General features: G+C 49.9%; 1 protein-coding gene across 1 annotated transcript in view; it reads left to right on the forward strand.

Annotated features, from left to right (window-relative positions):
• The window catches only part of LOC106863788 (rho guanine nucleotide exchange factor 11), a 29,774-nt gene that overhangs the window by 712 nt on the left and 5,907 nt on the right, over positions 1-23,155 (forward strand). Inside the window, 35 exon segments of the mRNA XM_088181053.1 lie at positions 4,257-4,351; positions 4,943-5,041; positions 6,097-6,128; positions 6,130-6,147; positions 6,233-6,290; positions 6,864-7,000; positions 7,925-7,996; positions 8,924-9,043; positions 9,479-9,610; positions 9,903-9,959; positions 10,086-10,151; positions 10,424-10,525; positions 10,833-10,934; positions 11,192-11,234; positions 11,362-11,458; positions 11,982-12,131; positions 12,565-12,588; positions 12,723-12,870; positions 13,314-13,398; positions 14,075-14,104; positions 14,730-14,853; positions 15,644-15,820; positions 16,644-16,691; positions 17,027-17,295; positions 17,915-18,061; positions 18,584-18,666; positions 18,762-18,887; positions 19,666-19,695; positions 19,697-19,784; positions 20,083-20,261; positions 20,676-20,751; positions 20,891-21,061; positions 21,862-21,949; positions 22,232-22,333; positions 22,766-22,842. Coding sequence (XP_088037179.1) covers positions 4,257-4,351; positions 4,943-5,041; positions 6,097-6,128; positions 6,130-6,147; positions 6,233-6,290; positions 6,864-7,000; positions 7,925-7,996; positions 8,924-9,043; positions 9,479-9,610; positions 9,903-9,959; positions 10,086-10,151; positions 10,424-10,525; positions 10,833-10,934; positions 11,192-11,234; positions 11,362-11,458; positions 11,982-12,131; positions 12,565-12,588; positions 12,723-12,870; positions 13,314-13,398; positions 14,075-14,104; positions 14,730-14,853; positions 15,644-15,820; positions 16,644-16,691; positions 17,027-17,295; positions 17,915-18,061; positions 18,584-18,666; positions 18,762-18,887; positions 19,666-19,695; positions 19,697-19,784; positions 20,083-20,261; positions 20,676-20,751; positions 20,891-21,061; positions 21,862-21,949; positions 22,232-22,333; positions 22,766-22,842 — 3,452 coding nt within the window.

Consider the following 23,155-nt stretch of genomic DNA (forward strand, 5'->3'; position numbering starts at 1 on the left):
TAGCGGCGATTTGAGGGGAAATTCTGAGGTTTTGGTGGAAAAGCAGGGATTTGGGGTAAAACTCTGGGGTTTGGGGGGTTTGGGGAGGGGGCTCAGCTCGTCCTGGAGCCCTCACCCCATTCCTCGGGGGAAAAAGCGAAGATTTGGGGTGAAATTCGAGGATTTTGGGGATCTGGGGGCTTGGGGAAAAACGAGCTCAGCTCGTCCCGACTCCCACCCTGTCCCTGCAGTGATTGGGGTGAAATTCTGGGATTTGGGATGAAATTCTGGGATTTTGGGGCTTAGAGGAGGGGGCTCGTCTCGTCCCTGACCCCCCACCCCGTCCCTCAGAGTTTTGGGGTGAAATTCCGGGATTTTGGGGCTCTGGGGATTCAAGGAGGGAGCTCAGCCAGTTCTGGAGCCCTCAGCTCATTCCTCAGGGGAAAAGCTGCGATTTGGGGTGAAATTCTGGGATTTTGGGGCTTAGAGGAGGGAAAATCAGCCCACACCCCGTCTGTGCAGTGATTTGGGGTGAAATTCTGTGGTTTTGGGGTGTTTTGGGGTGAAATTCTGGGATTTGGGGCTCTGGGGGTTCAGGAGGGGGCTCAGCCCGGTCTGGAGCCCTCACAGCCTCTCCCGAGGGAAAATCAGCAATTTGGAGAGAAACTTTGGGATTTTGGGGTTAAAATCTGGGATTTTTTTTGTCTCTGGGGGTTCAAGGGATGGGGTTTGGATCGGGGTGGAGCCCCCAGCCCATCCCTGCAGCATTTTGGGATAAAATTTCTGGGATTTGGGGAGTTGGAGGGGGGGAATATCCCAAACCGTTCTGATTTTTGGGATATTTCCAGTATCCACCGCTGGGAATTCGCTTTATCCTGGTTTATTTTCTCATTTAAAGCAAAAATTGGGAATTCGTGTGGGATAAACCCTTGGAAAATCCTGCTGGCTTTGGGGGGAAATTCGGTAATTTTGTGTAGGGTAAACCCTTGGAAAATCCCGCTTGTTTTTGGGGTTGATTTGAGGAATTTTGTGTGGTGTAAACCCTGGGAAAATCTCATTTTTGGGGGGGATTAATTTGAGAATTCTTCTGGGATAAACCCTTGGAAAACCCTGGAGGTTTTTCTGGGATAAATTCAAGAATTCAGCTGAGGATTCCTGGAATGGGATCGGATGGTGGGAATGTCCCAGGGATTGGAGTTTTTGGGATTTAAGGATTTTTTTCCATCCCAAATTATTCCAGAATTCCCTGTGCTGATTTATTTGGGATTTGTGGGATAAATCCTGGATCCTTATCCCAGATTATTCCATGAATTCTCCATCTCTGTGAGTGCCCAGTTCCATCCTGGACCCCCTTGGGATTGAGAAAATTTTCCCTCCCTCATCCCAGGAATTTGAGGATCCCTCCAGGCACAGAATTCCGTGGATTCCATTTCCCAGGGGAATTTTGGGGATGGGGAAAAAGGATCCCCCGGGCTAGGGAATTCCCAGGATCCAGAATTCCCAGCCAACCAGCTCTGCCACTTCCACTTTTCCAGGAGTGGCTTCCTGTTAATCATTACCCTGCTGGGAATTCTCGGAGCTGCAATTGGAGCAGCTTTCTGACAATTCCTGGGAGATTTCCAAAAAAAAAAACAGAAAAAAATTCCTATTTTCTATATTTGGGCTCCCTTCTTGTCTTTGGGATTCCCAGCTGGAAAATCCCACACAAACCTGGGATAAATCAGGGTTTAAAGCAGGAAAAGTGGGAAAAAAATCCCCAGGGAAAAGTGGGGGGAAAATCCCCAGAAAAATGGGGGAAAATCCAGGAAAAATGGGGGGAAAAAATCCAGCGAAAATGGGGAAAAAAATCCAAGAAAAAAAAAAAAAGAAAAAAAAAAAAACAGGAAAAATGGGACTAAACCCCAGGAAAAATGGGAAAAAATTCTATTTTTCTCGCATCTCTCCCATGATTTTCCTGGTGTTTTTCCAGGGAAAGCAGCAGAGCCACAGCCCCCAGCAGGGAGGGAACCAAATGTTGCAAATTCGAGGAGAAATTCCAGCGGGATCCAAACTCCCAAATTCCTCCAGAACATTCCCAGAATGTGGGAGGGGGAAAACAACAACAACAAAAAATTTCCCTGAGATTCCCAATTAATTTATTAATTTGGGAATCAAAGCTGTTCCACATTCCTGATTTTCTGATTTTTCCCTGTGGGAAAAGAATTTGGAATTTAGGGTTGTTTCCATTAAAAATTTATGGATTTTTGGGAATTCTGGCTCCTGTGGGAGATTCCAAAGGGATCAGATCTCCCCCCCCAAAAAAAAAAAAAATTAGGAATGAGCAGAAGGGATTGGGAAAAGCTTGGAAAGTTTGAGATTGAATATTCCCAAAATTCTGCTCCATAAAAATTTGGAATTTTATGGGAAAAATCCTCCAGGCTGCTCCTGGAATTCCAGATTTCCTTGTGGGGGGGGAATTCAGTGCTCAGAAACTTAGGAAAATGGGATTTTTCCCCCCCCTGCTTTTCCTGCTTTTCACCCTGGTTTTTCCCATGGGATTTTTCAGGTGAAAGGATGAGGAATGATTGGGATCAATCCCAGCTGGAATTTCCCAGAATTCTCCCAGATCAGGAGCTTTTTTTCCTTTTTTTTCCCCCCCTTTTTTCCACAGCTCCAGAAAAGGGAATTATTTTGGGAAGAGCCAGAAGCTGCGTGAAAATTCCCAAAAATCCTTTGAATTGGGTGGAAGTAAAAGGAAAATAAAAGGGAATAAGATTGGGGAAAAAAATCAGGAAAACACCCCAGAAAAACTGGGAAAAGGAAAGGGAAATAAATCCAGGAAATGGGAATTGTTCCATATCCACATCCCTGGAATCTGGGGTGAGAGGAAAGAATTCCAGCTGGAAAAAAAGAGGAATAAAATAAAAATATTTGGATTCTTCCACTTCCCCCCTCTCTGTCTGGGGATGGATGGAAAATGATCCTGGAATTTTTTGGGATGTGCAAATTCCAGGGGAATTCCTCCCCCATCCCTCGGGAAACTGCCCCAGGGAAACCTTGGGATGGAGCCAGGAGGGAAAAAAGCAGAAAAAAAAGGGAAAAATCCGAATTTTCAAAGGTTTGGGATTGCTCCAGGCAGTGGAAATTCCTTCCCAAAATGAGTTTGAATTCCCAGCTGGAAAATCCACCAAAATCTGGGTTTAAAGGCAGGGAAAATGGGGGAAAAATTCTCCTTTCCAACATTTCTGACCACTGTGTTCCTTCCCAAAATAAATTTGGGAATTTCTCTCTGGAAAATCCCACAGAAAACTGGGAAAGAGATCCAACATTTCCCTGGGAATCCCCCCAAAATCCAGGATTTTCTGGAGCTGTGGAATTTGGGATTTGGGGTCAATTTTGCCCATTTCGAGCTCAAATTTTTTTGGGAATTTGGAATTTTTGAGGAGGGAGAAGGGCTGGGATCCCTCTGGAGGTGCCACTGGAACGGGAATTGTGGGAATTGTGGGAATTGCCGTGGCTCGGCCGCCTAAGGCAATTAAGGAGCTTTAATTAATCCCGAATTAAATGACTTTTTTATAGCCTTGTTAAGCCCCAGCTGCTTCAGAGGGCAGAAAAAGCCTCTGGATACCTTTGGATCACCCCTGGCTGGGATTTTGGAAATTCCTGGAAATTGGCTTTTAAGGAAAAATGTCTTGGGAATGCCACAAATCCCAAAATTTGGGGGTTTTGAGATGGGGAAAAAAAAAAATATATATTATATATATTTTTTGTGTGGATAACAAAGGCTGACCTGGGTTTGGCCGTGGGATAATCCCGAGGGTTTAATCCTGATTTTCCTCCAGATTGGCTGGGAATGTCCAGGGCAGTGTCCAGGTCTGGGGCCTCCTGTGGAAAAAGGGATGGGAAATTGGGAATGGGCTGGAAAAGCTGGAAAAGGAGCAGGAAAATCCTACAGGATTTTTTTTTTTTTTTTTCTTCCTCCTGGAGGGGCTCAGCTGGAGAAAAAGGGGGAATTTTGGGATCTTCCCTGGGATTTTGGGATCTGATCCCAGGGAATGGGACAGGACCAGAGGGAACGGCCTCGAGCTGGGTCAGGGTGGGAAATTTGGGATGATTTTTCCATGGAAAAAGGGTTGGGAAGGGGCTCAGGGAGGGCTGGATCCCCATCCCTGAGGGAATTCCTGGAATTCCTCGGGATTGGATTTTCCAGAGTGGCCAGAGAGCGTGTCCAGCTGTCCTGGGAGTGCCCAGGGGTCATCTCTGGCCATTCCCAAATTCCCAAATTCCCGAATGTCCAGGTTGAGCAGCCTCTCCTCTTCCCTGGGTGATTCCCCTTCGGAGCGAAGGTCCCCCGGCCACCAGCGGCAGCCCTCGGACACCTCGGAATCCACAGGTGGGAATCTGGGAATGGGCACTCCGTGGGCACTCAGGGTCAGGGGTGGGTCTCCTGGATCTTTCCATGCCTTTGGAGTGTTGGGATTTGGGCTCCCACAAGGGGAAATCGGGCCTGGGGAGTCTGGAGTCAGGAGTGGACCACCAGAGCTGGTGGTCAGGAGTGGACAATGGCCACGAGGTCAGGGGTGGACACCAGAGCTGGTGGTCAGGGGTGGACGATGCCCATGAGCCTCGGCAGCCCCTGGAGCCAACCCAAACTCTGGAGCCTCATTCCCTCCTGTCCCTGTGTCTGTCTGTCCCTGTGTCCCTGTGCCTGTGTCCGTCTGTCCCCTGTGTCCCTGTGTCTTTCTGTCCCCTGTGTCTTTCTGTCCCCTGTGTCTTTCTGTCCCATGTGTCCCTGTCCCTGTGTCCGTCTGTCGCTGTCCCCTGTGTCCCCGTGTCTGTCTGTCGCTGGTCCCCTGTGTCCCCGTGTCTGTCTGTCGCTGTCCCTGTGTCCCCGTGTCTGTCTGTCGCTGTCCCCTGTGTCCCTGTGTCCGTCTGTACCTGTGTCTGTCCCTGTGTCTGTCGCTTTCCCGTCCCGTGTCCGCAGGGCTGGTGCAGCGCTGTGTCATCATCCAGCGGGACCAGCATGGCTTCGGCTTCACCGTCAGCGGCGACCGCGTCGTGCTCGTGCAGTCCGTGCGGCCGGGTGGGGACACGGGGACGGACATGGGGCCCGGGGGTCCCCTCATCCATCCCCTGCTTCAGCCTTTGGGAGAACATGGGGGGGAAACGGAGAAAACGGGGAGAAAATGGTGGGAGCGTGAGGGGAAAATGGGGGGAGCCATGAGGGGGAAAGGGGAGGAGGAAAATGCGGGGAACGTGAGGGGGAAACGGGGGGAACGTGAGGGGGAAAATGGGGAGAAAATGGGGGGGCGGGAACGTGAGGGGGAAAATGGGGGGAACGTGAGGGGGAAACGGGGGAACGTGAGGGGGAAAATGGGGAGAAAATGGGGGGAACGTGAGGGGGAAAATGGGGGAACGTGAGGGAGAAAATGGGGAGAAAATGGGGGGAACGTGAGGGGAGAAAATGGGGGGAACGTGAGGGGAGAAAATGGGGGGAGCATGAGGGGGAAAAGGGAGGAGGAAAATGCGGGGAACGTGAGGGGGAAACGGGGGGAACGTGAGGGGGAAAAGGGGGAGAAATGGGGGAACGTGAGGGGGAAAATGGGGGAACGTGAGGGAGAAAATGGGGAGAAAATGGGGGGAACGTGAGGGGAGAAAATGGGGGAACGTGAGGGGAAAATGGAGGGAAAATGGAGAAATGGCGGGAACGTGAGGAAAATCTGAGGGAAATGGAGAAAAAGAGGGGAAAATGGGCAGAAAATGGAGAATAATGGGCGGAAAAGGGAGAAAATGTGGGGGAGGTGAGGGAAAATAGAGAAAATGGGGGAAATGGGAGGAAATGGGAGAAAGGTGAGGAAAATGGTGGGAGAATGGGGAAACAGCAGGAAAATGTAGGAAAATAGAGAAAATGCAGGAGGAAATACAGAAAATGGGGGGGGGAAGGAAAAAAAAATGGGAAAACTGAGGAAAACATTGGCGAATTGGAGGAAAATGTGGGAAAAATGGGGGAAATTATCCCAGTTTGGGTGCACTGGGATTGGATGGGATGGGGTTGAGGGAATGAAAAATCCTATGGAATATTCCAGATGAAATTGGGATTTTTTTTTTTATTTTTTCCTGACTCTTCCCTGTATCCAGGTGGGGCTGCCATGAGGGCCGGGGTGCAGGAGGGGCGACCGGATCGTCAAGGTCGGTGTCCCAAATCCCCCTTCCCAAAATTCCCAGGAAATTCCCTTTTTTTTTTTTTTCCCCAGCCCCTTTCCCTGCTTTTCAGGTGAATGGAACAATGGTGACCAACAGCTCCCACCTGGAAGTGGTGAAGTTGATCAAGTGTGAGTACAGGGCTGGAATTCCTGGAATTCTCTTCCATTCCATGGCAAAAAGCAGAGTTGGGAATTTCAGTGGAGTCTGACTTGTTCCCACCCTTTTTCCCACTTTTTTTTTCAGGAAATCTTTCTTATTTCTCATCCCAGATTTTTCCTGGAAATCCTTCTCACTCCCTTTTCCCTGGGATTTTTTTTTCTTGTAAATTTTCCAGGAAATCCTTCTTACTCCAATTTTTCCTGGGAACTTTTTCTTGTAAATTTGCTCTCCTGGAAGTTTTTCTCACCTCTTTTCCCAAGTGTTTCCTGAAAATCCTTCTCACTCCTATTTCTCCTGGGAATTTTCCCTCAATTTTTTCTTTTCCCTGGAAATTTCTCCTGAAAATCCTTTTCACTGCCTTTTCCCTTTTTTTTTTTTTTTTTTTTTTGTGGAATCCCAGATTTTTCCAGCATAAATCCCCCTCACTCTGATTTTTTTTTTCCTGGAATTTTTTCACGTCAGCTTTTCCCTGTGACTCCCCTTTATCCCAAACTTTTCCTGGAATTTCTCCTGACATTCCCTTTGTTGTTTTCTTTCCCCAGCTGGTGCCTACGTGGCCCTGACCCTGCTGGGATCCCCCCCTGGATCCGTGGGAATTTCGGGGTCACAGCAGGAGCCAGAACCCCCGGGATGTCCCCAAGGGCCCCCCCAGCGCATCACCGAGCCCAGGCCCCTGCAGGTGAGCCAGAATTGCCTCAGGGAAACCCCAAATTCCATCAGAGAAACCCCAAATTCCATCAGAGAAACCCCAAATTCCATCAGAAAAACCCAAAATTCCATCAGAGAAACCCCAGATTCCATCAGGGAAACCCCAAATTCCATCAGAGAAACCCCAAATTCCACCACCGAGCCCAGGGCCCTGCAGGTGAGCCAGAATTCCAGAGGGGATCCCAAAATTCCAGAGGGGATCCCCGAATTCCAGAGGGAATATCAGAACTCCCCCAGGGGATCCCAGAATTGCCTGAGGAGATCCCAACCCCTCCCTAGGCTCATTCCTCTTCCCATTCCCAGTATTCCCATTTTTCCTGTTATTCCCCATGATTTCCCCATGGTTCCCATTCCCATTATTCCCCACATTTCCCATTCCCATTTTCCCCATTATATTCCTATTATTCCCATGGTTTCCCCACATTTCCCATTCCCATTTTCCCCATTATATTCCCGTTATTCCCGTGGTTTCCCCACATTTCCCATTCCCATTTTTCCCGTGATTTCCCCACATTTCCCATTCCCATTTTCCCCATTTTTCCCGTGGTTTCCCCACTGTTCCCATCCCCATTATTCCCATTATATTCCCATGGTTTCCCCACTGTTCCCATCCCCATTATTCCCATTATCTTCCCGTTTTTCCTGTGGTTTCCCCACATTTCCCATTCCCATTATTCCCATTTTTCCCGTGGTTTCCCCACATTTCCCATTCCCATTTTCCCCATTATATTCCCCATTATTCCCGTGTCTTCCCCACATTTCCCATCCCCATTATTCCCATTCTATTCCCGTTTTTCCCGTGGTTTCCCCACATTTCCCATCCCCATTATTCCCATTATTCCCCGTTATTCCCGTGGTTTCCCCACGTTGTTTTCCCGTTTCCCGGGGCTGTCAGGACCCCGAGGTGCAGAGGCACGCGGCGCAGATCCTGCGGAACATGCTGCGCCAGGAGGAGGCCGAGCTACAGGTACCCCCACCACCCCTTTCAACACTTTGAACACTATTCCTGCTTTTCCCTGCTTTTCCCTGCTTTTCCCTGCTTTTCCCTGCTTTTCCCTGCTTTTCCCTGCTTTTCCCTGCTTTTCCCTGCTTTTCCCTGCTTTTCCCTGCTTTTCCCTGCTTTTCCCTGCTTTTCCCTGCTTTTCCCTGCTTTTCCCTGCTTTTCCCCGCTTTTCCCCGCTTTTCCCCGCTTTTCCCCGCTTTTCCCCGCTTTTCCCCGCTTTTCCCCCATTTTTCCCCCACTTTTTCCCCACTTTTTTCCCATTTTTCCTCACTTTTTTCCCATTTTCCCCCACTTTTTTTCCTACTTTGTTCCCATTTTTTCCCACCTCTTTCCCACCTTTTCCCACTTCCCCCCCTATTTTCTCCCTCTTTTCCGCTTTTTTCCACTTTTCTCCCTTCATTTCCCTTTTTTTTCTGGCTTTTCCCCACTTTTTCCCCACTTTTTCCCCACTTTTTCCCCACTTTTTCCCCACTTTTTCCCCACTTTTTCCCCACTTTTTCCCCACTTTTTCCCCACTTTTTCCCCACTTTTTCTCCTTTTTTCTCCTTTTTTCCTCTTTTTTCCCGCTTTTCTCCCCTTTTCCCCCCCTCAGTCCCAAATTTTTCCTGCTTATTTCTCCGTTTTCCTCTCTTTTTTTCCTTTTTTTCCTTTTTTCCCCCTTTTCCCACCTTCTTCCCAGAAAGGGGAAGATCCCAGGAAAAAAAACCCCAAAAATCCCAGAAAAAATTCCAATAAAATCCCAGAAAAATCCCAAAAAATCCCCGAAAAAATCCCCGAAAATCCCCGTGTAACCCCAGAGAAAGCCGTGCAGCCCCACCCCTGAGTGTCAGGCTGGGATTTTTGGGGTTCTGGGGATTTGGGATGATCGTGGCTGGGAATTGTTCCTTGCAGCGTTTCCAGGAGCTGCTGCAGCGCCACCCGGGCGCGGCCGTGGAGGAGCAGCTGGAGGGAGCTCGGCGCCGCGTGAGCCAACTGCAGCTGAAAATCCTGCAGGAATCCCAGGGGGCCTCGGTAAACCGGGAATCCATCCTGGGATCATCCCTCAGGCATTCCCCATCTTTTCAGAGCACTGGGAATCCCAGAATTTCGGTTTTTCCCAAAAAAAAAACACCGAGGGAATTGTGGGAGCGGAGGGATTTTGGTCCCTTTGTTTCCTCAAAGCTGAATTTCCTGGGAATTCCTGCACTGGGAATTCCCAGGATTCCCCCATTCCTGGCTTTTCCGCAATCCTAAATCTTCATTTTTTGGGAATTCCCACGTTAGGAATTCCCGGAATTCCCCCATTCCCAGGTTATCCCTGACCCCAAATCTTCATTTTCTGGGAATTCCCACATTGGGAATTCCTGGAATTCCCCCATTCCCAGGTTTTCCATGATCCCAAATCTTCATTTCCTGGCAATTCCTGCCCAGGGAATTCCCCCATTCCCATTTTTCCCCTTTTCCCAGGATTTGGGGTTCCGGGCTGTGGAAGGAGAATTTTTCCGGAGCCTCCCGGGCTCGGGGTCGGGATCCCCGCGGCTCCCAGGACGATTTTCCATGGATTCCCAGGATGGGGAACCAGGGCTGGAGTCCACAGAGGTGAGGGGGAAAAATCCAGGAAAAGTCCAGGAAAAATCCGGGGGAAAACTGGGAAAAGGGAGGGAAAAACTCAGGAAAAGGGGGTGAAAATTCCGGGAAAAATTTGGGAAAAGGATGAAAAGAAAATTCCAAGAGAGGTGAAAAAACTTCCCCCAAAATTCCCCCCAAAAATTTGGGAATCTCCAAGAATTCCCCCCCCCCCCCCCCCCTGTCTGGAAATTTCCCTTTGGGAATTCCAAGGAATTTTTGGGAATTCCCCCCAAAAATTCTGATCCCAAATTTCCCATCCCAGGCTCGGAATTCGGGAATTTCCCAACCCTGCAGCCCCCGGAGCTCGCCCAAGGATCAGGTGGGGCTGGAAATTCCCCCAGAAAAATAAAATAAATCTGGGAAAAATTCCAGGAAAAATTCCTGGAATTCCCCAGAGCTGTTCCCAAAGTTTAATCCTGTTGGTTTTTTTTTTTTTTTGGGATAGGGATCAGGGAGACCCCAAATCATCGGCCCTGAGGAGGATTGTGAGCAGGGATACGCCAGCAACGAGGTGGGAAAATGGGAATTTGGGGGAATTTGGGAATACCTTGGGGGGGGTTTTGAGGGGTGAATCTGGGGGGTTCCTGGTGGGAATTTTGGGAATTCCAGGTGGGATTTGGGGGGTTTTTGGAATTCCTGGTGGGATTTTTGAAGGGATTTTTTTCCCATCCCAAACAATTCCAGCATTCCCTGCTCTGCTTTCTTTGGGGATTTTTCAGGGATCAACCCCATCCCAAATCCCAACTTTTCCCATTTTTTTCCCCTCTCTCTGTGCATTCCCAGAGCGATTCCGTGTTCCAGGATTTGGGGAGGCTCAAATCCCGCCCTGCTCACCTGGGGGTGTTCCTGAGGTTCCTCCTGTCCCAGGCTGACCCCACTCCTCTGGTAAGAAATTCCCAAAAAAAATTCCCCAAAAAATATTCCCAAGAAAAAAAAAAAAAAAAACAAAACAATTCCCAGCCGTTTCCCAAATTTTGGCACTTCCCAGGTCATGGATGGAGCAGAATTCCCAGAATTTCCTTAAAATTTCTGGGATTTTCTGCTTTTGGGATCCCATTCCCAATTCTTGGCACCTCCCAGAATTCCAGGAGCATTCCTGGGGGTGAATCCTGGGATTTGCTCCCTTTTCCCTGGAATTCTGGCCCATCCCTGGCTGTGTATTCCCATTTTTTTTTAAATTTTTTTTTCCCAGCTTTTCCACCTGTGCTCCGAGGTTTGCTGCCAGCTCAGCAACCCCAAAGATTCCCGAGCCCTGGGAAAAGACATCTGGAATATTTTCCTGGACAGGAACGCGGTGAGGGCAGAATTCCCACAGAATTCCTGGGATTTTGGGGAAAATTTCAAGGATTTTGGGGGAAATTCCAGGGAATTTCTGGGATTTTAGGGAGAACTTCTGGAATTTTAGGATGCATTTTGGGAAGGAATTCCCAGGATTTTGGGAGGATTTTCTGGATTTTTGGGATGGATTTTGGGATGGAATTCCCGCGATTTGGGGATGGATTTTGGGATGGAATTCCCGGGATTTTGGGATTCATTTTCCCTCTTTTCCAGCCCCTCCGTGTGAAGCTCCCGGAGCCGCTCCTGGCCGAGATCGGTGAGTTCCGAATTCCCGGGGAATTCCCATTCCCAAACTTCTCCCCCTGGACCTGCAGAAAATTGGGAAGCGGCCCCTGGGGCATCCAGGACCTTCCCAAAATCCGGGAATTTCCCTGGAATTGCAGAGCTGCGGGTGCGGAGCGGCGAGGAGGCGCGGCCGGCGCTGCTGCAGGCGCAGGAATTCCTGCTGCCCCACATCCAGGAGCAGCTCCAGGAGTACAGGTGGGGAAAACCCCGGGAAAATTCCCGGGAAATTCCCGGGAAATCCCCCAGAAAATTCCCCAGAAAATCCCCCAGAAAATTCCCAGAAAATTCCCCAGAAAATCCCAGAAGATTCCCAGAAATTCCCCCGGGAAATTCCCAGGAATTCCGGCACCTCCCTTGCTGTTCCCGGGAAAACATCAGGAAAATCGGGAATTTCGGGATCTTCTGATCTCAATTTTTTGGGAAAATCCCTAATTTTGGGAATTCTGGGACGTCCTGATCCCAGTTTTTTTGGGCAGAACCTCAGGAAAATCCCAGATTTTGGGAATTCCGGGAATTCTGGGAATTCCCAATCCCATTTTTTGGGGTGTTTTTCCCCCAGAACTAAATGGAAAAATCCCAAATTTGGGGAATTCCTGATCCCGTTTTTTTTGGGGTTTTCCCCAGAACGAAGCAGAAAACTCCCGAATTTTCTGAATTCTGTGACTCCTGGGAATTCTGGGAATTCCCAATCCCATTTTTTTGGGGTGTTTCCCCCCAGGACCAAGCGCACTCTGGGTCTGGCCAGCCTGTACGGGGAGAACGAGCTGCAGGAGCTGGAAACCGGGAATTGCCAGAGGGAGCCCCGGGAACGCCGCGAGCGGGAGAAGGCGCTGGCAGAGAGACAGCTGGGACAGCTGGGAGACATCCTGTGAGGATTTGGGAATTTGGGAATTCCCAATGGGAATGGGGACAGCTGGGACAGCTGGGAGACATCCTGTGAGGATTGGGAATTTGGGATTGGGAATTGGGACAGCTGGGACAGCTGGGAGACATCCTGTGAGAATTTGGGAATTTGGGAATTCCCAATGGGAACTGGGACAGCTGGGACAGCTAGGAGACATCCTGTGAGAATTTGGGGATTTGGGAATTTGGGATTGGGAATTTGGGATTTGGGACAGCTCGGGGACATCCTGTGAGAATTGGGGAATTTGGGATTTGGGAATTAGGGATCTGGGATTTGGGATGGGGATTTGGCATTTGAGGTCTGGGAATTTGGGATAATTTGGGATTGATGAGGATTTGGGGTCGGGGAATTTGGGATTGGGAAAAGGAGGAATCCAGGGAATTCCTTTTTCCCACAGGTCCAAGTACGAGGAGGAGCGGAGGTGAGCGAACCCCGGGGGGAAAAGGGAATTGGGAACATTCCTGAATTTCTGGGAATTCCGGGAATCCCAGCAATCCCAACCTCGGGAATTCTGGGAATCCCAGCATTCCCAACCTCTGGAATTTTCTCTCCCAGCTCTCCCATGGCCTTTGCCCTCAGCACCTTCATGGCCCACGCCGGGATCCGGCCCCGGGAATTCCGGGAATTCCGGAGCCCTGGAGGAGCCGCCGAGAAAATCCTGGATAAGGACAAGTGGCTGCCCTTCTTCCCCAAGGCCAAAAAGGTGGGAATTCCATGGGAATTCCTGGGGAATTCCTGGGAAAACTCCAGGGAGAGATCCCAGGAATCCAACCTGGGAATTTCCCCCCCAAATCCTGGGAATTTCCACCCAAATCCCACAGTCTTTTTGCCCCAAATTCCATCCAGTTTTGGACCCAAATTCCATGATTTTTTTGACCCAAATTCCATCATTTTTGACCTCAATTCCATTATTTTTTTGATCCAAATCCTGGGAATCTGAACCCAAAATTGAAATTTGAGGAGGAATTTAAGATTTGGGATGGGAAATCCGGGAATTGGGATTTTAAGATGGGAATTTGGGGTTTGGAATGGGAAATTTGGGATTTAGGGTGGAAAACTTGGGATTTAGGATGGGAAAATTTTGGGATCAGGGCCAGGGCATTCCCAGATTTATTTTATTTTATTTTTTTTTTTTTTTCCCAACAGAGCAGCAGCTCCAAGAAGGAGAAGGAGCAGAGGCAGAACCCGATCCTGAAATACATCGGGAAACCCCGGAGCTCCTCCCAGAGCAGTGAGTGCCCACAGAACGAATTCCCAGGGAAAATTCCCAAATTTCCCAGCCCTGGGAGCACCCCAGGGAATTCCCTGGCATTCTTCCTGGGTTTTACGGGATTTTTCCTGGATTTTATAGGATTTTATTGAGATTTTAAAGGGATTTTCTGGGATATTTTTTCCCAGATTTTCCAGTTTTGGTTTTTCTGTTGTTGTTGGGGTTTTTTTGTTTTTTTTTTTTCCAGGGAATTTTGGGGGAATCCAAATGGAATTTGGGGGTTGGGGAATCCTGGAGTGGGTTTGGATGGGGAATAAAAAATCCCAAATATCCCCCCCCCGAAAAAAATCCAATCCCAGGGTTTGGGAATCCATGGAAAAATCCAGGATTTATCCCAAAAATCCCAAATAAAGCAGGACAGGAAATCCTGGAATTTTTTTGGGATGGGGAAAATCCTTTAAAATCCTTTAAAAATTAAAAAAAAAATCCCCAAAACCCAGGAATTCTCCCAGAATTTTCCTGGAAAATTCCCAAAATTTCCCTGGAATTCCCCCAATCCTGGCATCATTCCCTTTTTATTTTTATTTTTTTTTATTTTTTTGTTCTCATCCCATCAGCATTCCCAAATTCCTTTTTTTTTTTTTTTTTTTTCTGGGAATTTTGGGAATTTTTTTGACACCTCCTCTTTGTTTTCCAGCATTTCATGTCCCCCTGTCCCCCGTGGAAGGTAAAAATTCCCAAATTTTTGTTGCTTTTCCTTTCATTTTTCCTTCTTTTATTTTTTTTCCCACCTCTTTGGTTTTGGGGTTTATTTGGATTTTTTTTTTTTTTTTTTCTCCTTTCCTGTTGGAATTCCTGGGAATTTGGGGATTTTGGGGTGGGAATCGGTGAGAAAATTTGGGATTTAGGGCCAGGATTTGGGGTTTGGAATTTGGGAATTTAGGATGGGAAAATTTAGGATTTGGCCAGGGAAATTCAGGATTAGGGCTGGGAAATTTGGGATTTAAGATGGAATTTTGGGATCAGTGCTGGGAAATTCAGGATTAGAGCTGGAAACTTGGAATTTTAGGGCAGGAATTTTGAGATTTGAGCCAGGAAATTCGGGATTTGAGCTGGGAAATTCAGGATTTGAGCTGGGAAATTCGGGATTTGAGCCGGAAATTCGGGATTTGAGCTGGGAAATTCGGGTTTTGAGCTGGGAAATTCAGGATTTGAGCCGGAAATTCGGGGTTTGAGCTGGGAAATTCGGGTTTTGAGCCGGAAATTCGGGGTTTGAGCTGGGCATGGTGCCCGTGCCCCCCCAGACCCCCGGAATTCCCTGTTTTCCCCCCCGTTTTCCCTGTTTTTCCCAGCAGTGCGCCCGGGCAGTGTCCGGACCATGATCCAGCATTTCGAGGGCGGCCACGGCGACGCCGAGCCCGGGGGGCAGCGCCTGTCCACGGGCAGCGTCCCCGAGGGGCTGCTGGAAAACCACAGGTCAGCGCCAAATTCCCGGAACTCCGGGAATTCCACACCCCTGGGGGGGTCCCGCGGGGTTTTCCCCCAAAATTCCGGGGTTTTCCCGTGGGTTTTGAGCGAAATATTGGGATTTTTTAACTTTTTTTTTCTCCAAATTCCGTGATTTTTGACATAAATCCTGGGATTTTTTTCCCCTAAATCCTGGCATTTTTCTCTCCCAAATCCCAGGATTCTTCCTCTAAACCTTGGGATTTATTTCTCCTCAATCCCTGGGATTTTTGGCCATAATTCCTGGGATTTTTTCGCCTGAAATCCTGAGATTTTTGGCCACAATTCCCCAGATTTTTACCGTAATTCCTGGAATATTTTGCTGTAAATCTTGGGATTTTTGCCAGAATTCCCAGGTTTTTTTTTTTCTCCTAAATCCCAAGATTCCAGCCATAAAACCCATAATTTTTTCCTCTAAATCTTTGTTATTTTTGCCTCAAATCCTGGGATTTTTGGCCACAATTCCTCAGATTTTTACCGTAATTCTTGCAAATTTTCACTACGAATCTCGGGATTTTTGCCAGAATTCCCATTTTTTTCTCATAAATCCCAGAATTTTTGCCATCAATCCCAGGATTCTTTTCCTCTAAATCCCTGAGTTTTTTGGCCACAATTCCCCGGATTTTTACCGTAATTCTTGCGAATTTTCGCCGCGCATCGCCGGATTTTCGCCGCGATTCCGGGGATTTTTGCCAGAATTCCCGGATTTTTTCCAGAATCCCCGGATTTCTCACCCAAATTCCCGTTTTTCCCCCCCCAGCTCCCGCCCCGAGGTGCGCCTGGGCCGCTCGGAGTCGCTGAAGGGGCGGGAGGAGCTGCGCCGCTCCCGCCGGGCCGAGCCGGTGCCGCGCTCGCGCAGCGACGTCGACATGGACGCCAGCACCGACCCCCCCCGCCTGCACTCGGCCTCCTCCTCCGCCTCCAGCCTCTCCAACAGGTCGGGATTCCCAGGAATTCCCCGAATTCCCCACCTCACAAACCCCCATTCTGGGATCAGGGGGGTTTGGGGTCGGAATCTGGAGAATTGGGAGTGGTGGGATGGGGGAATTTGGGGTTTTGGGGTTGAAGTTGTTGGTCAAGGTTGAGCCTCGGGGATTTGGGGATTCTGAGCTCAAATTCTGGGAATTCTGATCCCCAAAGTTTGGGGTGGTGGAGGTTTGGGATGGGAGTCTGGGAAACGAAGGGAAATTGGGAGGGCCAAGTTTGGGATTTGGGGATTTTTGGGAAGAGGGTGAAGATCAAGGTTGAGCCTCCAGCCTCTCCAACAGGTCTGGATTCCCAGGAATTCCCAGAATTCCCCACCAACCAAACCCCCATTCTGGGATCAGGGGGGTTTGGGGTCAGAATCCAGAGAATTGGGAGTGGTGGGATGGGGGGAATTTGGGGTTTTGGGAGTTTTGGGGTTGGGATTTAGGGGGTTGGAAGGAGGAGGTTTTTCCCTCCAGAATCCATGGGAAATCCATGAAGAAATCCCTGGTAAATCCATTTTGAGATCCGTAGAAAAATCCATGGAAAATTCATGGAAAATCCATGGAAAATTCATTTCAAAATCTATGGAGAAACCATGAAAAAATTCATGGGAAAACCATGAAAAATTCCTGGAAAAATCAGTGGAAAATCCATTTAAAAATCCATGGAGAACTCCCTGGAAAAGCAGCAGGATTTGGGGTGAAATCCCTGGATCTGGAAGCTGAAACCTTTGGGATTGGGGGAATTTGGGGATTTGGGAATTTTGGGTGATTTTTCCATCCTTTTCCCAGATCCCTGGAAAATCCAACCCCCCCCTACACACCAAAGATGGGGCGCAGGTGAGTGACCCCCCTGGAATTCCGTTTTTCCCAGTTTTTCCCTATTTTTCCCCCAATTTTTTTTCCCTTTTCCCCTCAAATTTTCCCCAATTTTTTTCCCAATTTCTCCCAATTTTCTCCCAATTTTTCTCCATTTTTCCCTCACTTTTCTCCCAGTTTTCCCCAATTTTCCCCCAATTTCTCCCAGTTTTACCCCAATTTCCCCCAAATTTTTCCCAACTTTCCCCCCATATTTTCCCCCAATTTCCTCCATTTTTTTCCCAGTTTTCCCTCAATTTCCCCCCCACTTTTCCCCCATTTTCCCCCAATTTTTCCCCCCAATTCCCATTTTCCAGGAGCATGGATTCTCCCAGCCTGGGCCTCGATCCTTTCCTCCCTCACCTCCTGGAGGACGAGCAGGGCCCCGTGCCCGACCTGGAGCCGGATCCCGAATCCCAGAACAATTCCCAGACCCAGAATTCCCAAAACATTAGTAATTCCCAGAATTCCCAGCCCCCCTGGCAGCAGAATTCCCCAAATTCCCAGAGCTGGCAGCACTCGCTGGGCCGGGAGCTCGTGGCCAGCCTGTCCCAGAGGGAGGTGGATCGGCAGGAGGTCATCAATGGTGAGGGAAAAACGGGAATTCGGGAATTCTGGGGGTCACAGTCCTGGAATTCGGGAATTCTGGGGGTCACAGTCCTGGAATTCCGGGGATTCTGGGGGTCTGGGGAGTCTGGGGGGTGATTCTGGGGGTCACAATCCCAGAATTCTGGGGATTCTGGGGGGCGGTTCTGGGATTGTGGGGGTCAAAATCCTGGAATTCTCAGGGGGGGTTCCAGAGGTTTTGGGGAGGATGGAATTGGGGGTGAATTTGGGAGGGAATTCCTGGGATTTGGGGCCGGATTTGGGGGTGCTGCCTCTGGAATTTCATGTCCCCAATGTCCCCAATCAGAGCTGTTTGTCACCGAGCTGTCCCCAGTGATGTCCCCAATGATGTCCCAATGATGTCCCCAATGTCCCCAATCAGAGCTGTTTGTCACCGAGCTGTCCCCAATGTCCCCAATGATGTCCCAATGATGTCCCCAATGTCCCCAATCAGAGCTGTTTGTCACCGAGCTGTCCCACCTGCGTGTTCTGCGTGTCCTGGACCTGTGTCCCCAATGTCCCCTCTGTCCCCAATCAGAGCTGTTTGTCACCGAGCTGTCCCCAATGCTGTCCCCAATGTCCCCAATGTCCCCAATCAGAGCTGTTTGTCACCGAGCTGTCCCACCTGCGTGTTCTGCGTGTCCTGGACCTGCTCTTTTACCAGCGCCTGCGCCGGGAGCAGCTGCTGAGCCGGGAGGAGCTGGGGCTGCTCTTCCCCAACCTGCCCGACCTCATTGATGTGCACAGTGAGCAGAAATAACAAAAATCCTCAAATCCCAAATCCTGAAATCCCCAAAATTCCTGACCCCATGGGTTCCCTCAGCCCCGCTGGGATCCTGCTCCTCCCCAACCTGCCCGACCTCATCGACGTCCACAAATCCCAAAATTCCCAAATTCCTGAAATCCCCAAATCCCAAATGGGTTCCCAAAACTCCACTTTTTAAATTTCTGTTCTCTCTTTCTCCCCTCCCTTTTCTTTTTTTCCCCCCTTTTTTCCTTCTTTACGTTTTTTCCCTCTCTTTCCTCACTTTTTTCACTCTTTTTCCCTTTTTCCCTTTCCTCCCTTTTTTTCTCCCCCTCTCTTTTCCCTCTTTTTCCTTTCCCTCCTCCTTTATTCCCATCTTTTCCTTCTCTTTTCCCTTCTTTTTTCCCTTTGTTTTCCCTCTTTTTTCCCCCTTTCCCCCTCCTTTTTTTTCCCCTTTTCCCCGTTTTCCCTCCTTTCCCCCCTCCCATTATTCCCATTTTTCCCAACCCTTTCCCTTTCCCAGATTCCCTTTTGGAATCCATGAAGAAACTCCGGGAGGAGGAAGGAGCCGTCATCCGCCAGATCGGCGACCTCATGCTGGCCCGGGTGAGCCGAAGCCTGGAATCCCGGGAATCTGGGGAATTTTGGGATTTCTGGGATTTATGGCCATTCCCTAATCCCGTTTTTCCCGGAATTCCCAGTTTGACGGGGCAGCCAAGCAGGAGTTCCAGGCCGTGGCTGCCGAGTTCTGCTCGGCGCAGTCGGTGGCGCTGGAGCTGATCCGCACCAAGCAGCGCAAGGAGAGTCGCTTCCAGCTCTTCATGCAGGTTTGGGATCCTTCCCCTGCAGGTTCCCACACGCATTTTACCTTTCTGTCCTCCTCCTATGGCCCCTTTTTACCCTCCTTTTACCCCCTTTTTTTTAGCCTTTTTTTTCCTGATTTTTTCCCCCTTTTTTTTCCTTTATTTTCCTTCCCTCCCTTTTGTCCCCTTTCTTTCCCCTTTTTTCCCTTTTTCCCCCTTTTTTCCCCTTTTCCTTTTCCTCCCTATCTTTCCCCCTTTTTTCCTTTCTTTTCCCTTTTTCCCCTCTTTTTCCCTTTATCTTCCCTTTTTTCCCCCTCCTTTTTCCCCCCCTTTTTTCCCTTTCTTTCCCCCTTTTCCCCTCCCCTTTTCCCCTTTCTTTTCCCCTTTTCCCCCTCCTTTATTTCTCCTTTTATTTCCCCTCTCTTTTCCCTTTTCCCCCCATTTTTTCCCCCAATTTTCTCCCCAGTGGGGTCAGCAATTCCAGAATTTCAGTAAGCAATGGGATCAGGGATTCTGGGATTCCAGGAGCCAATGGGGTCAGGAATTTGGGGATTCTGGGTCAGAGATCCAGGATTTCGGGCACCCACGAGCTCAGGAATTTCAGAATTCCGAGATTCCAATAGAGTCAGGAATTCCAGACTTGTGGGATTTCAGGATTTCAGGAGCCGGTAGGGACAGGGATTCTGGGATTTCGGGATTTCAGGAGCCGGTAGGGGCAGGGATTCGGGGATTTCAGGATTTCAGGAGCCGGTAGGGGCAGGGATTCCCGGGTTCGGGAATTGCAGCCCGTGCCCCGTTGCAGGAGGCCGAGAGTAACCCGCAGTGCCGGCGGCTTGCAGCTCAAGGATCTGATCGTGTCCGAGATGCAGCGGCTCACCAAGTACCCGCTGCTGCTCGACAACATCATCAAGTGCACCGAGGGTAGGGGGGGCACCGATCCCAGAAAATCCCCATTCCCTCGGTTCAGTTCCCTCACAGCGTTTTCCCCACTTTCCCCCCGTTTTTCACTGAGTTTTCCCCATTTTTCGCTGCATTTTTCTGTGGATTTTCCCCCGGATTTTCCCCATTTCTCCCCAGATTTTTCCTTTGATCTCTCCCCGTTTCTCCCTGTATTTTCCCCTGGTTTATTCCCATTTTCCCCCGGATTATCCCCATTTTTTCCCGGATATTTTCCCTGGTTATTCCCACGGATAATTCCCACTTTCCCCATTATCCCCAGCGGGTTCCCTGGAGCAGCAGAAGCTGTGCAGGGCCCGGGAGCAGTGCAGGGACGTGCTGCGTTTCGTGAACGACGCCGTGCGCGGCGCTGAGAACCGGCAGCGGCTGCAGGAGCTGCAGCGGCGCCTGGACACGGCGGCCCTGGAGAGGAGCAGCAACCCCCTGGCTGCGGAATTCCGGGTATTCCCTTCCCCGGCACCGCGCCCCGCCTGCCATCGGGTTTCCCGGGCCACTCCCTCGTTATTCCAGGAGAAAACTCCGTTTTTCCGGGAAAAACCTCGATTTTTCCGTTAAAAACCTCAGTTTTTCCATTAAAAACTTCCAATTTTTCCATGGGAAACACCCATTTTTCCATGATTTTAAGTGTGTTTTCCATGGATTTTGGGATGTTTTCCCATGGATTTTGGGGGTGTTTTTCCCTGGATTTCTGGGAGGTTTCCCATGGATTTTGGGGTGTTTTTCCATGGATTTTGGGGTGTTTTTCCATGGATTTCTGGGAGGTTTCCCATGGATTTTGGGGGTGTTTTCCCATGGATTTTGGGGTGTTTTCCCATGGATTTTGGGGTGTTTTTCCCATGGATTTTGTCCCCACAGAACCTGGACCTGACCTCGCACCGGATGATCCACGAGGGGCCCCTGACCTGGAGAGTGGGCAAGGACAAGAGTGTGGGTACGGACTGGGAGAGACTGGGAGGGAAAAAACATGAAAAATCCCCCCAAAAAATCCCAAAGAAATCCCTTAAAAATCCCCCAGAAAATCCCCCCAAAAACCCAAAAAATCCTCAAAAAAAAAATCCCCAAAAAATCAGAGCTGCACGTGCTGCTGCTGGAGGAGCTGCTGGTGCTGCTGCAGCGCCAGGACGAGCGCCTGGTGCTCAAATGTCACAGCAAGGGAGCGCTGGGAGCCTCCTCGGACACCAAGCAGAGCTTCAGCCCCGTGCTCAAACTGAGCTCGCTGCTCGTCAGATCCGTGGCCACAGGTGGGAAATTCGGGAATTTTCCGTGGGAAAAGTGGGGTTTTTTTTGTGGGGAAAATGTTTTGGTTTTTTTTCCTGTGGAAAAATGAGGGGTTTTTGGCGGGAAAATGGGGGCTCGGCCCGGTGCTCAAACTGAGCTCGGTGCTCGTCAGATCTGTGGCCACAGGTGGGAAATCCCTGGATTTTCTGTGGGAAAAGTGGGGGTTTCTGTGGGAAAAATGGGGGTTTTCTGTGGAAAAATGGTTTTTTTCTGTGGAAAAATGGGGATTTTTGGAAGGAAAATGGGGGTTCAGCCCCGTGCTCATACTGAGCTCGCTGCTCGTGCGCTCCGTGGCCACAGGTGGGAAATCCGGGAATTTTGGGAATTTTCTGAGGGAAGAGTGAGGGCTTTTGTGGGAAAAGTGGGGGTTTTCTGTGGTGAAATGGTTTTTTTTGGGAATAAATGGGGTTTTTGGGGGGAAAATGGTGTGTGGGAATGGGGTTCAGCTCAGCTCACTGCTCATGCACCCCGTGGCTACAGGTGGGAAATCTGGGAATTTCGGGAATTCCAGGAATTTTCTGTGGGAAAAGTGGGGTTTTTTTGTGGGAAAATGGGGTATTTGTGTGGAAAAATGGGGGTTTTTAATGGAAAATTGGGGTTTTTAATTGAAAATGGGCGTTCAGCCCAATGCTCCAGCTCACCTCGGTCTCGTGTGCTCCTTGGCCACAGGTGGGCAGGGAAATCCTGGAATTCCGGGATTTTTGTGAGTTCTAGGGGTGGGAATTTTGGGATTTTTTTTGGGAAAATGCTGCTGTCCCCCCAGACAAGCGGGCCCTGTTCATCATCTGCACCTCGGAGCTGGGACCCCAAATCTACGAGCTGGTGGCACTGACATCCTCGGAGAAGAACACGTGAGGGAAATCCCGGGAAAAATCCCTGGGAAGGGCTGGAAAATCCCTGGGATGGAGCCCAAAAATTTCCTGGGAAGGGCTGGAAAATTGCCTGGGCATGACAGAAATCCTTGGGATGAGCCGGAAAATTCCCTGGGGGGGACAAAAATTCTTTGGGATGAGCCAGGAAATTCCCTGGTGGGGACAAAAATCCTTGGGAATGAGCCCAGAAATTCCCTGGGGAGGGCTGGAATTGCTGCCTGGGTGACAGAATCCCTGGGAATCGCCTCTGGAATTTCACAGGTGGATGGAGCTGCTGGAGCAGGCGGTCCAGGGGGCCACCAGGAGCGTCCCTGGGCCACCAAAACGGCACCAGAGCGAGGCCAGCGGGAGCTCGGGATCCGGGTGGGGATGGGGGGACTGGGGGAATAGTGGGGGAAATGGGAATGGGAATTAATGGGGGAAATGGGAATGGTGGGGATACTGGGAATGGGAATAATGGGGGAAATGTGAATAATGTGGATAATGGGGGAAATAGAATAATGGGAATGGTGGGAATAATGGGAATGGGAATTATGAGAATAATGGGAATGGGAATGATGGGGAGAATGGGAATGGGAGTAATGGGAAGAATGGGAATGGGAATGGGAGTAATGGGAAGAATGGGAATGGGAATGATGGGGAGAATGGGAATGGGAGTAATGGGAATAATGGGAATGGGAATGATGGGAATAATGGGAATGGGATTAAAGGGGAATGCAATGGCAATGATGGGGATGAGAGTGATGGGAATGATGGGGATGATGGGGATGGGAGTAATGGGAATTCCCCTGGCAGGCTGGGGCTGTCAGAGCCCGCCGTGTCCCCAGGGCTGGCCCGAGGATCCGAGGCTGAGCCCGAGGATTGTTCCTCAGGTATGGCTGCTGTCACCCACTGTCACCTCCTGTCCCTGTCCCCATCCCTGTCCCATCCTCATCCCTGTCCCTGCTGTGTCCCCAAGGCCACTGTGTCCCTGTCCCCATCTCTGTCTCATCCCTGTCCTCACTGTCCCCAATGTCCCCACTGTCCCCTGTGTCCCCACTGTCCCCTGTGTCCCCAGTATCCCCCAATGTCCCCTGTGTCCCCTGTGTCCCCAATGTCCCCAGTGTCCCCTGTGTCCCCAATATCCCCCAATGTCCCCACTGTCCCCTGTGTCCCCCAATGTCCCCGGTGTCCCCAATGTCCCCT

The sequence above is a fragment of the Sturnus vulgaris genome, chromosome 31 (assembly GCF_052056855.1).
Source record: "Sturnus vulgaris isolate bStuVul1 chromosome 31, bStuVul1.hap1, whole genome shotgun sequence".
In the NCBI taxonomy this organism is placed as follows: domain Eukaryota; kingdom Metazoa; phylum Chordata; class Aves; order Passeriformes; family Sturnidae; genus Sturnus; species Sturnus vulgaris.